This window comes from Ostrea edulis, chromosome 4 (assembly GCF_947568905.1).
Source record: "Ostrea edulis chromosome 4, xbOstEdul1.1, whole genome shotgun sequence".
NCBI lineage: Eukaryota > Metazoa > Mollusca > Bivalvia > Ostreida > Ostreidae > Ostrea > Ostrea edulis.
The window spans coordinates 49980589-49994846 of NC_079167.1; the positions used below are offsets into that span (position 1 = coordinate 49980589).

At 37.7% G+C, this 14258-nt stretch overlaps 1 protein-coding gene across 1 annotated transcript in view; it reads right to left on the reverse strand.

The window, feature by feature from the left end:
• Positions 1-13465, reverse strand: part of LOC125671217 (voltage-dependent calcium channel gamma-5 subunit-like) — a 54083-nt gene extending 40618 nt beyond the window's left edge. The window contains exon 1 of the mRNA XM_048906748.2: positions 12655-13465. Within this exon, the coding sequence (XP_048762705.1) occupies positions 12655-12850 (196 nt within the window). The 5' untranslated portion in view covers positions 12851-13465. The remainder of the gene's footprint in view (positions 1-12654) is intronic.
• Between the last annotated feature and the right edge of the window lie 793 nt (positions 13466-14258).

The following is a 14258-nucleotide window of genomic DNA, read 5'->3' on the forward strand; positions in this document are numbered from 1 at the left end:
TCATGATATAAATGCCGGTGTGAAGCGTAGCAGTTCATAACCTTGTATATTTTCAGAAAGAAATTTCTTATATTCACATTCTTACTTTCATTTCTGTTGGAATTCCTAGCCGATGAAAAAGACGCATTATAAATATAAAGAATTCATACACAACTGCATCGCATTCATGAGAAAATGGCTTTCACTAGAATCGGTAAAGATATCGAAAGCAAAAATATTGGATTCTGTGTAACCTATAAGCAGTACTGCTTTTGGAAATAAACAATACAATACCCCCGTGTGTTTTAGTGTGTGTGTGTGTGTGTGTGTGTACAATGATCTCTCGAAAAAGTAAAGCAACTAATCAAAAATACTAAAAACTACTCAATCGGCTTTGTGAGAGATATTATATACACATGTATAACATATCATTTTGTTCAATGTTATATTGCATAGTTCTAAGATTATGTGGCAGTTCGAATTTTAATAGTTATCTTTATGTTCATGACATTTGTGATAGCTTATACCTGAAGAGAAAATAAAATGAGAAAGAAAATCTTCATAACTCCCCTGTACATTAGTTATTCATAACTCCCCTGTACATTAGTTATTCATAACTCCCCTGTACATTAATTATTTATAACTCCCCTCTACATTAATTATTTATAACTCCCCTCTACATTAATTATTTATAACTCCCCTCTACATTAATTATGTACTAAAAATATGTATATCACTACTATCAATTCACTTTGAAATATTTTATACTCATTCTATTATAAGATGGATGCTTCAACTCGTTTACACATTTTAAAAGAAATAACTCTATGATATATACCATATCAATCAATCAGAAGCCATCATCTCGATCACTCTGAAAAGGAGCAATGCATCTTTTAAACTATGGTGCCAGTTTTGTTGAATGCGTGCACATCGTTCGGGAGAAAAATTTATCTCAGTCCACCAGAGGCCATATTCGATTCTGGATGTCCTGAAAAACAGGGACCGCTAGAAGAAAATAACCATGTTCAAATTTTGGTGACTGATTAGGCAGTGAAAATTAACTTAGCTTAAGTATTTCATCCGCATTCAAAACTTTGCAATTAAATACTACAGTTTGGTGTAGAGCTTAGAGTTTGAAAGAGGTAGGGAAAATTAGTTTGGCCCTCCACAAGGCAACATTTTGATTGCTCCAAAACAGATAAGACGCACTCCTTTATGTTTTGTCAAGAAACATTTGTAAAAAAAAAAAAAAAGAAAAACAAATATTAGCGTAGCCAGAGACTGACCATTGTCCATCCAATACTAGTAGTTCTGAAAAGTAACAACACTACCTTGGGTCCACTGCAAGAGTTAGAATATGGGTGATGATATAACCAACAAACGTCTGAACACTTCGTTCAGTATATTGAACGATGCTTATCGAAATGATGATAAAGACGCTAATTGGCCCAAAGCTACTTTCATCGAATTCTAGAGATTTTAAGAATGCATTTTCCACTGAAAGAAAAGCATTCAGTGCTTAGTACATCTTTTTAATGGAAAAGATGTGATTGGACTTTTCCCAACGTAAATATCATGTAAGTTAAAGGTGACGCCTGGGATGACCTGGTTTAAAATACAATACTATGAATTACTGCGTTAAGATTTTTATACAAGGAACTTGATATGAAATAAACTGCTCGAGATGAAAGATCTATTCAGAGGAAACGGGTCAAATTTGTGAAAATATATTCACTAGAATCAAAATCCCAAAACCAACCTCCGATTATCTCTATTTATCAATATGAAATGTGGTTATGACGTCACACTTTCGATGATAGCAAACCTAATTATTTTACTATGAAGGGATGTCTTTGGTCATGTGTAGTCCCAGTGGGGCTTTAACACATCAACCCTGAAGCGATATTGATGGATCCAGTGACAACATATCTATCTGATTCAAAAGTGAAACAGCAACTCACTTGAAATTACAGCCCGTCCACCTACGTTTCAACAGTACCAAAATAGATTGTTTGATATTGCCGTCGCACCATAAATTTCTGCTTAGCGTCTAAATAAAGGGTTCTTTTCTCTATTTAGGGAAGTGTTAGTTATTGCTAAATCATTAGTGTACTAGAGGCATCCATTACATTAGGAACAAAGTGTCGGGAATCACTGAATCTCGGGTTATATATTGCTAAATGAAGAGACTGCTTTCTTTGAGACAAACTCATCTGAAATTTTATATTTCTTAAATATCATATGCTGTCATGAAAAAGTGAAGATAACGAACAGTGGTGGATTTAACAAATCCTATAAAAAATTAAGAGAAGGGCAAACACGGACCCCCTGGGCATATACCAGAGGTTGGATCAGGTGCCTAGGAGGAGCCCCTGCTGATCGGGCACACCCGCCCTGGGTCCTATATCTTGATCAGATAAACGGAGTAATCCGTAGTCAAAATAAGTATGTACAGACCGGCCTAACAATTGGCACGAAACACGTCAGCACTCGACCATACGATAGCTTGTATTTGCAAATTAGATCATTATAACGACTACAGAATTTTCGAAATGCTGACTTCAAAAGAGACTGTTGAAACTTCAACATATTTGTCAGTAGCCTGCCTCGATTCAAAAAACTGATCATACTATCGCGTACCGAATCAGTTGAGAGACATAAACACCTTATACACGTGATAATGGAATATTGCTACACAAATATAGGAAGTTGACGATAGAGAAACTGAAGTTACGGTATCTCATTTGTCATGAAGTTGTGCTGTTAGTTTGCCGTTTACATCTACGTTCAATAAAATATCCACATATGAAAGACTCTGAGGTGTCTTTAATTTCGAGTTCACTGGGATATTTCGAATTTACATATGATTGAAAGAGTATTGTTAACATATAAAACGTCGTGTATATATCTAAATGTCGAGTTGAAGCCACAGCAAGAGATTTTTCTCCCCGTGTTGAAGCTTTTGAATAAATTCTCTCTGATAAGAATACAAAAACAGATCAGCTAGTAATGGAGCACACTTAGTGCCAATAGAAATCCCAACAGACTGTTGAATGACCTAGTCACCAAACATTACGTAAATATTTTCAGTGAGGAACTCCAGCATCTTTTTAATATCACCTTCAGAGTACTTGTGTATAGAATCGGTCTTGTAATCAGAGAATCAGGTAATATATCACAATGAATGAATTTAGCCAAATATCTTATTTATTTCTGTTATTTTAGTCTTTAAAAATGTAGAGCATGTAACCGGAGATGTGCATTCTATTTCCAGACAATACGAAAAGAGCAATTTAATAGCCAATGCACCTGTACGATAAAGATGTCAACAGATACTGGACTGATATATATAGTTTTAGACCCTCAGTTTGAATACACTACTTGGTGTCTCGAGACAGTTTATCTGTCATTAATTAAGGACATATACAAGTTCATTCAATGATCAAAGATGTGTCACATATTTACAAAAACTAATGGAATATGTGTGGCCATTTTTACGAGTTCTTCCTCGATAAATGATATATGCATCGTTAGTAATTCAATAGTCTGGTTGTTACATTATTACATTATCATCGTTTCACTTATCGCTCGGTCAAAATCACTTCTTAGAGAAATAATTTCTCTTATTTTGACAAACGAGAGTGGGTCAAGCCTTTCCCGTCGTTATATTTGTAAAGAACGGACGGATTGTGAAGCATTTCCATCAATCTTTCATTCTTTCCGACGTGATCAGTCAAGAATATTAAAATGTATTCTCTCTGGAATTGGCAAAATAAAATGACTAATGCACTTATGATTGGAAAGCGTAATAGAATTATTATTAGTTACAGAAAACATTCAATTCGTCGGACGTAGATCAAACAGGGATCGCTATCTCAGAGAAATCTACTTATGCTTCTCTCTGACGAGGTTCGCTATCTCAGTGAAATCTACTGATGCTTCAATCTCACGAGGATGGTTATCTCAGTGAAATCTACTGATGCTTCTATCTCACGATGATCGCTATCTCAGTGAAATCTACTGATGCTTCAATCTCACGTGGATCGCTATCTCAGTGAAATCTACTGATGCTTCAATCTCACGAGGATGGCTATCTCAGTGAAATCTACTGATGCTTCTATCTCACGAGGAAACCTTTTTGAACAACAAATACAAATAAGAATAAAATATCACCTTAATTGATTTAATAACCAAAACTTTTAACCGTGTAGTTCTTGTTTGTGCAATGGGGTACAGAAACACCCCCTATATAAAGCTTTTATGAGTAGAAATTGGAAACTGCTTTTATTAAAGGTCGCTTCATTATGCGAACCAGTACTAGTTCTTTGTACCGTATATAAAATCAGTGGTTGTTGCCTTACCCCCACTGTAAGTTTTTCAATATGTGCCGCATTGATTGATGAAAAATTATTGTTAAACTCGTATGGCCCTAAACATATAATAAGCAGCGCGGATGATCAAATATTTATGGTGGGGTGGGGTGTGGGTACCAGAAGTCAGGGTATACGGGGCCCGCATTCAAGTCTTAGATGGGTCAAAAAGATCTGGGGAGCGCCTGTGACTTTGCAAAAATAAAACAGCTGATCGTTAATTACAATTTGTACATCATTTGTAAGTTTGGTCCGATGTTCACCTGATTTTTTCCCCAGAGTGTTCAGAATGAATTTAATGCAGCTGAATTAGTTTTTAAAGGTATTAACTTTCCCTTCATTACATACTTGAAAACATTTGCATGTAAAAGAGTGAGAGGATTATTTAGACAGTAAATAAAGAGGGAACCCATAGCTCATGGTGGTAACTTCTGCGCATTCGTATCATATTCGATTCAAACAGATCCCGTGGGGATCCGGGTTAGAATAGGTCATCAGTACCCCTTGCTTGTCGTAAGAGGCGAGTAAATGACGCGGTCCTTCGGATGAGACTGGACCGCCGCGGTGGCCTAGAGGTTAGAGGGTTCGCCCCGCATGCGGGAGGCCCGGGTTCGAATCCCGGCCGTGACAGACCTAAGTCTTTAAAATAGGTAGTGACAGTTCCATCGCCCAACGTTCGGCATCAGGTGTGAATGTCACGGGTCGCAGTAGGTGTGGCACGCTAAAGAACCTTCACTGCTCAAAGGCCGTAAGTGCCGAAAAAAGGCCTAAATTTACCTTTACCGGTCTTGGTGACGTCTCCTTATGAGTGAAAAATTCTCGAGAGAGATGTTAAGCAAGTTACAATCAATCGATCGGATGAGACTGCAAAATCCGAGGTCCCGTGTTACAGCAGATGTGGCACCACAGCAGGTGTGGCACGATAAAGATTCCTCCCTGCTCAAAAGCCGTAAGCGCCGATGCATAGGCCTAAATTTTGCAGTCCTTCACCGGAAGTGGTGACGTCTAAATGTAAGTGTTACTTTATATAAAATCAATCAAATCGATTCAAACAGTGACGCATGGAGTCCAGTATGCAGATGAATCATATCCAGTTAATTCTACTATCTCAACTGCTTTTCTTCCTTCGTTGCTCAAACGTGTGGTCTGTTTTAGTACTGGTGTAATTTCTCGCCGATTCGAACCAAATGCATCTATAAATAGACCCATGCAAAAGGGGGATAATCCCAATATGACGTACATAACGCAGACGTATATAATATTGTATATAATGACGTAATTAATCTTTGGAGTCGTGCTTGAAATGCAAGCGGTAAGAGAGATGTTTACGCTGGTTTAGACCCTCTTATTCTATTAATTAATGTTCCATGAACAGTATTTGCAACCGCTTATTCAAATCCGAGACTGGTATATATTGAAAAGTTGTACCCATATTCAATTGTCATACGTAATGGCGGATCTAGAGGGAGTTGCAACCCGCATCCCAACTTGGGTAACTGATTTACCAACTGAAGGCGTCCTTTTAGGATTGCAACGCCTTATTTGGACAAAAATCCATGTTAAATAATAATCCCCTCTTTGAAATATGCTGGACCTGCATATCTTTCCAACTTTTGAGCTAAATTAACTCCATTTCAACCATTCTATGAACGTTTTCACCACCTATATTGAGATGTATTTGTACATTAAAAAAAATTGAAGGCGGTAAGTCTTTAACCATCCTGTATATGCAGCAGAATGTTATTAGTAAAACCTTTGAAAATCATTTCTGTTCCTTTCAATCATTTCGCATTCTACTTGCCTTATGACACACAGTTCAGCAGGTGCGAGCTTCAGTGAACTGAATATAGTGATCGAGCCTGGATAAAATGACTATAAATTTTATTACATCACCAAGGGTTTCTAAAGCATTAGAATTCTTATTCGCAAATCGAAGAAGGATCAATATGTGGAAACTACCAAAAACAATAGTGTCAACTGATAACTTGAATGTATTCTCGGTGAGTTTTAATGGATAGCATTGGATTAGACCGTCCACGAACGGAACGAGTGATGTCATAACCTTATACAGACAACAACATATAAAAATATCCCCTCAAAAGATAAAGACTGACAGAACAACCTCAACTATTTAACGTCATACATAATATTTCTATAGCTTCACTGTGGTGGATTGGTTGTTTGTTGGACGTCCCTTCGATGATTTTCCAATCAAATTGAGACGTCAAAAGCTGTAGCTGACTCACGCTCAGCGTCTTAGCAATGAGTTTTTTTTTAACGTACCAACGCCTGCTGCGACACGGGATCTCCGTTTCTAAGGTCATATACGAAAGACATCCGAGTCTCACTTCTAAATGCCGAGTGTTTGTTGAAAGAGCAACCATTACGTATATTAACGTCTTAGATTTGACACGGCTTTGGCTCGAACTCAACACCTCACGGTTACAAAGTGAACCCTCTACCACTGAGCTACAGCAACCCTTTGCCCATATTAAAGACGTCATGATCAAAAGTCCTTGTAACGAACTACATAATTAAACAACTCATTTCAATTACTAATTTGGTCCGCATAGGTTTAGTTCTTAGAATCAAGTTAAATCACAACAAAAACCTGCGATTTTTCTCATCCTCCGTGGCCGAGTGGTTAGAGCATCGCGCTCAACATCACACGGCCTCTCATCTCTGTCGGCGCGGGTTCGAATCCCGCTCGCGACGGTAAGTGAGAAAGTTTCCCAGTTTACTATCGGAAGGTCGGTGGTCTCTTCCCGGTACACTGTATCTGGGTTCTCTCTTCCACCAATAAAAAATGGGCGCCACCAGATACTGAAAAAATTGTTGAGTGTGGCGGAAAACATCAATCAATCAATCTCAGCCGACGACACCGGATTAACAATAACAAATGTAATGAAGAAAACCTCAACCCGGTGACTGACTAAGCTCCGGAATTTCTCAGTCCTATCTGGACAATGATTCAAGAATTAAACAATGACGATAAACAAAATCAACAATGAGATCACAAACACAAAATAGACCCTCTCTTATCATTAACTTCTACTTCGGTAGAAATATATTAAGTGTCTAACTAACAAGATACAGCCTACAATAACCGAACCTAGATACCACGATTCCCTAATCCTATACAAAATTCACACAAAGTCACCAAGACACTAGATGTAAAGATTAGTCACAGACACAGGAATTGAGTGGATAGCTGAACAATTCTGTTTTCTGAGAGCTTAGAAAATCAAGTGAACAGTCACCGAATAAGGTAGTGCGGCTGTATTTATACCCTTTGCCCCAAGTTGATTGGCTAGATTGGTTAGAATTACTGTAATGCTTGGAAGCATTTCAATCCACGTTTTACATTACAACATTTTATCAACGAATTCTCATGATCTAAGGCCTGAAGGTGACATTAACTCCCCAGGGAATGTCAGGCCTGTAACCATCTTATAGTTGAGAAGTCTTTGAGAACCAATATTAGATATATTTCAGGTTATTCCTCAGATTTTAATCTTCTACATTTTTATTTTGGATGTCTACTACTGTGTCAATTCGCAATATCGCCTTGCCGTAAGCTGAGTTTCGAAACATCTTTACGTTATTCTTTCGCAAATAATTACATTGATCAATGATAATTTGATATGTGCATACACAAGATACGTATTTCTGTCCTTGCTGGGTTTTTTAAAAATCGTTTAGGCTTTGAACCCTTTCCTACACACCTATGACAAATGACCACTAGTATTCCGTTCACAGCACGTTACTGGTAGGACGAGTCAAACATTGTTTAGACAGACGTTCATAGCCACGTGACTGGAACGGAGACGCAATGTAATCAATCCATACCCCTCCTGCACGGACGCCCTTTGAGAATATGATACCATAAGTCTTGTCTAAGGATAGCAATAAAGACTTACGCATACGTTGTTTGAGTATCCCCCAACCGCTAGTTTTCTTTTCTATGCAATAATACATGGTAAGAGCATGGCAAAGACGCATCAATTGTTAGAGATGACAAAATCTTGCCCACACGCACTCTTGATGGCCAATCTGTAATGTTCAATCCCTGTAACCATAGTAATAGTAGGCCAATCCCGATGACAAACTTGTTTTGTTGACAGAAAAACTGTACAAACGTGAACATGTATTTAGTAGTATGATTATGTATAATGACCATAAATAAAAAGAAATACGTCAGTTTTATCATTTTCAATTGTTTTAACCAAGCTATGATCTCCCAGTGATCAGCAAGTTAATGATACACCATTGTAAAATGCCTCAATCTGGAAAGTTGCGGAAAGCAAGAACCTTTGCAATCTCATTACAATGAATGAAACGCGTCCTATTTAATTACGACAGTATGTGTGGGTTTTCTAAAACTTACCTAACACTTAGTTTATCGGAACATCTTTTATGTCCAACCGAGTTTCTTTTCAAATGAGTTCATTAACGAGGTTAATAATTTTCAGTTCAATCATCGGAACGGATTGGGCGTGATATTTGAAAAGAAATTACAAGGTTTCAAAATTGTAACAAATACATGTAGATCTATTAAGTCAACTCAACGTAACATTATCTATGAAACTGTTTCTGTGGTAAGGGCTAGAGTTCGCAATGATTCCACCAACAATGTCTGCAGAAATGCGTTAAAACTTGTTATTTATTACTGTAAATGACTGCGACAGTAACATACCAAACTTTCAGCTAATTATAATGTTCAAATGTTTTTCTTTCATATAGCAGACACGGTTAATAGATTATCATTATATTGCATTTTACCATTGGTATAAAAAGATAAGAATTGAAAAGTGTAGGAACTAAAAATATTCTTGAATGCTGCAGTATCCAAGACGTTTCTTTGTGTCATTCTGGAACTTCGAAAATCAAGAAGAGGCCGTCAAGAACCAGTATCATCCATCTAACTTCAATGACTTCAGCATACCAAAAAACATGGCGAACATTTTGATATTCGAATTGCCCTAATGTATGGAACCTCAAAGGGAAATGTTTACCTGGAATGCATCCGTTCGTGAGGACAAGTCTATTTTGTCCCACCCTATCAAACGCCATTGCAGGCATTTTGAAATTTGACTCACTCTATGGGACCTCTCTGGGAACACCTGTTCCAAGTCTGAGGTGAATGGATACAGATCAGTAGTCATTCTGGGCAGAAATGTAATTATGTACAGACACAGACATCAACGATAGGCGGATGAAGAAAGTCAAGTGACGGCAATAGCTCACACTAGCCTTTGGCAAACTTAAGCTAATATAAGACTTAAATGAAAAGGTGAAGACAACGAACAGTCATCAATTTCATAACTCCCATAAGGAATACAAAATAGAGAGTTGGGCAAACACGGACCCCTGGACACACCAGAGGTGGGATCAGATGCCTAGAAGTAAGCATCCCCTGTCGACCGCCGTGAGCCTTATAAACGGAATAATTCGTAGTCAGAATCAATGTGCCTGGAACGGCCTAACAATCGGTATGAAACACGTCAGGCAGCATTTGATCCCATGACAGACTGTATTAACAAATTACACCGTCATAACGACCATATAATTGAGATATTCCAAAAAAGTGGTAACACTTTATTTCATGCATATGAAAAGTTACCTTATCTAAAGAACGAATACCGATTGGCCTTGATATTCCCATTTTACCAAGTACTGGTACGTTTACTTTTGATTCGTGTACCATTTACATAAGGTCATGAATTACGTATCATTTCTTTCAATATGGTTTCCAGGTACAAAATCAGCATTTAAGTACAAAATTGCACCTTTAATACCAGTAATTTATATCCATGTCCCCAGTTGATCATACACACGTGTTAGACCATTGTAAATAATGAAAGACATTGCCATGCTTGTGTGTGAAGAATATTTACGTTTTACAGCGTAATGTGCAGACGACAGAACGAAAGTTTCCCCAATGATCGTTTAGGACACAAAATGCTAAATGGAGAAAAATCATCAATTGGGATGGTATTTCGAAAAAGTCAATATCGGAAGAGGGGCTTATAATCACCAATAACGAATTCCCAACTCTCCTCATTTACATAGTTCAGTTCATTTGGTACCTGTCGATATCAATTTACTAGTGCCAAGTGGTTTTGCGAGTCCGAAATTCGAATAGAAACTAACGCATCTAAGTAGCTGGTTTCTCTCAGAACACACTATTCACTGATTTTATAATTAAAACTTGAGCGAATCGATCGAGTCAGCATTAGGAGGCGAGAGAAATCGAGGAGCAATGAGAGATGTACCAATAGCATGGTGATACTGACGATACTTGGAACCTATTCATTTAATTTGTTCATTAATTCCCAAACATTGTCGAAAATTGTTATTGTATCAAGTCTTTAAACTAGATGTTTTATGAACATGCTGATCAATAGATGTTATCCGTAAAAGTCTTGTTCCCTTGAAATAACCAAGTCGACAAACTTCAGTTAACATGTAACCGTTCCATACCATGATGATAAGCTTCGATATCGGCGAGAAATGCATTTTGGCGTTCTTGAACTTTTGCAAAGTACAAACTAAACGAAATACCATCAATATTTCGCAACAATGATTGATACAAATGACCTAAATTGGCCGAGTTCTTTGCAGTTGATTGTGAACCGGTCTCCTTTCCACTTATTAACTTTTTTTTCATATTAATCGTTGTTCCAAAGCTGAAGTCAATGTCATATGCATTAACTACATAGATTATCCTGGGTTATGTAGCCATCATTTAATCAGTCTATTGCACAATACCATGCAAGTAAAGGTTGGCCTATTTATCATTTTTTAGTTTTATTTTCATTTAGTAGAGATATTATTTATTTGCTTTGATTATTGCGCAATAATGTAATGAAGCATCAAAGACTGGAGTTTATTGATGAGAAATTCACATTTATGAAGTACTTCAAAGGCTTTATCTAGAGCCAGCCATGATTCACTTAGAGTTCCTCCTAAATCATTCTGTACACTGTTAAAAAACGACACAGCTTTCAACCACATCATGGGAATGCAAGGAAATTAATGAAATGTATTCTCTATATTGAACATTGGTTGATATCCTAGAGAAGCGACCTGAAATCAGGAATTCGTATCTCTGCAATTTTTCTTTAGAAAACGTGCACACGTCATCCTAACGAAAATGGACAATTTTATCACAGTCATGGCGCAAAGTGATATTTATTCTGCAATTGATATTCAATTCTGTTGATTTCATTAACATCATAAAGCGTCTAAATAAATTTGTAAGGAAGAAATCGATGTGTATTCTTGGTTCCGTCTCTAGATGTTCTTTCCTCGGAGTGCATTACAGCCACCGCTGCATTCTCACCCCCTCACGAATGCTGATCATCTCTATTAGCCAAGAGCAGTGTTAACCGTACATCGAACCCTCGATTAATAGCATGTGCATCATTTGCTTTATCAAGCCGAGTTAAAGCCTTTACAAAACATGAGTAATTTACGAAAACCAATGATATACAATGATAGAATTTGGTGTTAATGGGAATGTGACTTTTTGCTCCGATATTCCTTCGAGTATTTTAAATCTGAGAAAAGCTACTGAATGGGATTTAACAGCCAGAAAAATATCAATCATATTCTCGACAACGTTCCCATTAATACATGGTTCATTAAATACGGACATCAATTTATGATTTATTTCCATTGCTGAGATATTTTGTTTCAGGGTTATTTTATATTTTTAATGGATTCGATACCTGCAATAAGATGTCAAACTTTTGTCAGTAAAGCCAGATAAGGTCTACAGCACTACCAGATGATGTCTCAGTTAATTAAGTCTGATACCTCGAGCTGCTAGAAGTATTGATTTCAGCAAGGTCAAATATACAAGAAAAAGGATCAAGTAATATCATCACACACGGAATCATGACAGACGATGTTATCTACATAGCAATATCATCTCACACGGAACCACGAAATCATGACACAAAAGCATGACACAACACGGAATCATGACAGACCACGGAATCATGACACACCACGGAATCATGACACACCACGGAATCACGACACACCACGGAATCATGACACACGGAATCATGACATACCACGGAATCACGACACATGATTTTATGTACACGAGTATAATCAGTATCAAATTACTGTTGGTTAAGAATTAGGGGTTCCTACATCTGAACATTTCTTTACTATTGTGGAGTATCAAACCTCGAGAAGGACAATACTACATGTAATCTGAATATTCTGTGGTAACATTCTTTATATGACAAATTAATACACTAGTTACCCCATTACAAAGCATGCTTACCGTCTACTCGGCACGTGCGCCAGAGTCCAGACCAGTGATTTTCGTATTGGTCTGTGTCGTTGTCCGTTTCTTTCTGGAGGTCACTTGTAAAGAGCCAGTAGTCTGTTGAGACGCCGATAGCAAGTAATCCGAATGCAGCACAAGCACATGCACTTGTCATAATCATCAACAATCGCTTCTTGCTACAACAGTCCATTGTATAATCCGTACCAGACTCCGCTTCGGCAGTGCACGTGGAAAAATCAGTGAACCAAATCCAGCACCAATCTCATCCACCATCGACGGTTTCGTGTTATTCCACATTAAGAATTTTACCAAACGACAATGCAGACAACTTTTTGCCATCCGCTAATTCCACCGACAAAGGCATGAAAATACTTTTAAAAGCGACGGATTTTCGTTTTTTTTAAACAGTGCTCGTCTGAAAGTGACACGTCCTCAAATAGCCCCGAAGAGAAAAACTACTGAGAAAAACCGATTTTCTTTGAAGCACTCCGATGACAATTTCAGAGTTGATCTTTTAGTAAATACATTGCTTCTTCTGAACCTGTTTATGGAGAACATAATCCCATTCGGTTCACATGTCTTTTTCCCCCAGAATTCATTCAAATGTAATGTAACCGGAATTATTGTTCTTGCTGTCTGCCTTGGATAAACGATAAACCATGTCAGCGATCCGATTCCATGAACACTTCGAGAGGGGACGGCCTATTCGTATCTTCACTACAACTTGTCCATCTTGGTAAAAAAAATCAATAGTCGCTTTCTGTTCAGTGTGCGCGTGCTTAGACAACAGACGGAGAGAAATTGCAAGTTATTGTCAAATCCGTTTCCTTAGCGATGGTTTCAGGATTTTTGTATGAATATTTGAAACCGTTCTTACATAATTGCTGTTAGAAGATTGCAAGATTAATACTTTATGTTGATTTTTTTCGTGCTCATGAATTGCGATTGCTGATATATCCCTGCAAATCATTTCTACAGCATACCCTTGGAATTATATTGCGTACTTTACAATTATTCATAAACATAATTTTAAACCATCTTTTGCAGGTATGAAACTTGATTTCATTATTCCACTCAGTATTTAGTTACTAAAGAGTACCGACATTCACTTGATTCAGTTTTGTATCATGTTTATTTCCTTAATTTACTGGGTTGATGTAACTAAAAATAGATCGATTGAATATTGTTTGACGTTCCTTTCGAAAATATTTTACTCATATGAAGACGTCACCATTGCCAGTGAAGGGCTGCACAATTTAGACCCATGCTAGGCGCTTACGATCTTAGAGCAGGGAGGGATCTTTATCGTGCCACAGGATCTCCGTTTTTACGATATCGTCCGAAGTACCGCCCCATTTAGTCACCTCTTACGACAAGCAAGGGATACTGAGGGCCTATTCTAACCCGGATTCCCACGGGACTAAAAAATAGAAGTTCTTTTTCTACAGCAAATATGTAATCATGGCCGGATCCAGGAACTGCAATTACGGGGGGCGCCACTTTATGAGACAGGGGGTCTGAGGCCTTGAGGGCCCCAGTGGGTCCAGGGCAAAGCCCTGGAAGCCCCCGGAAGCTCCTGGATTTGACAGATTTCAGAG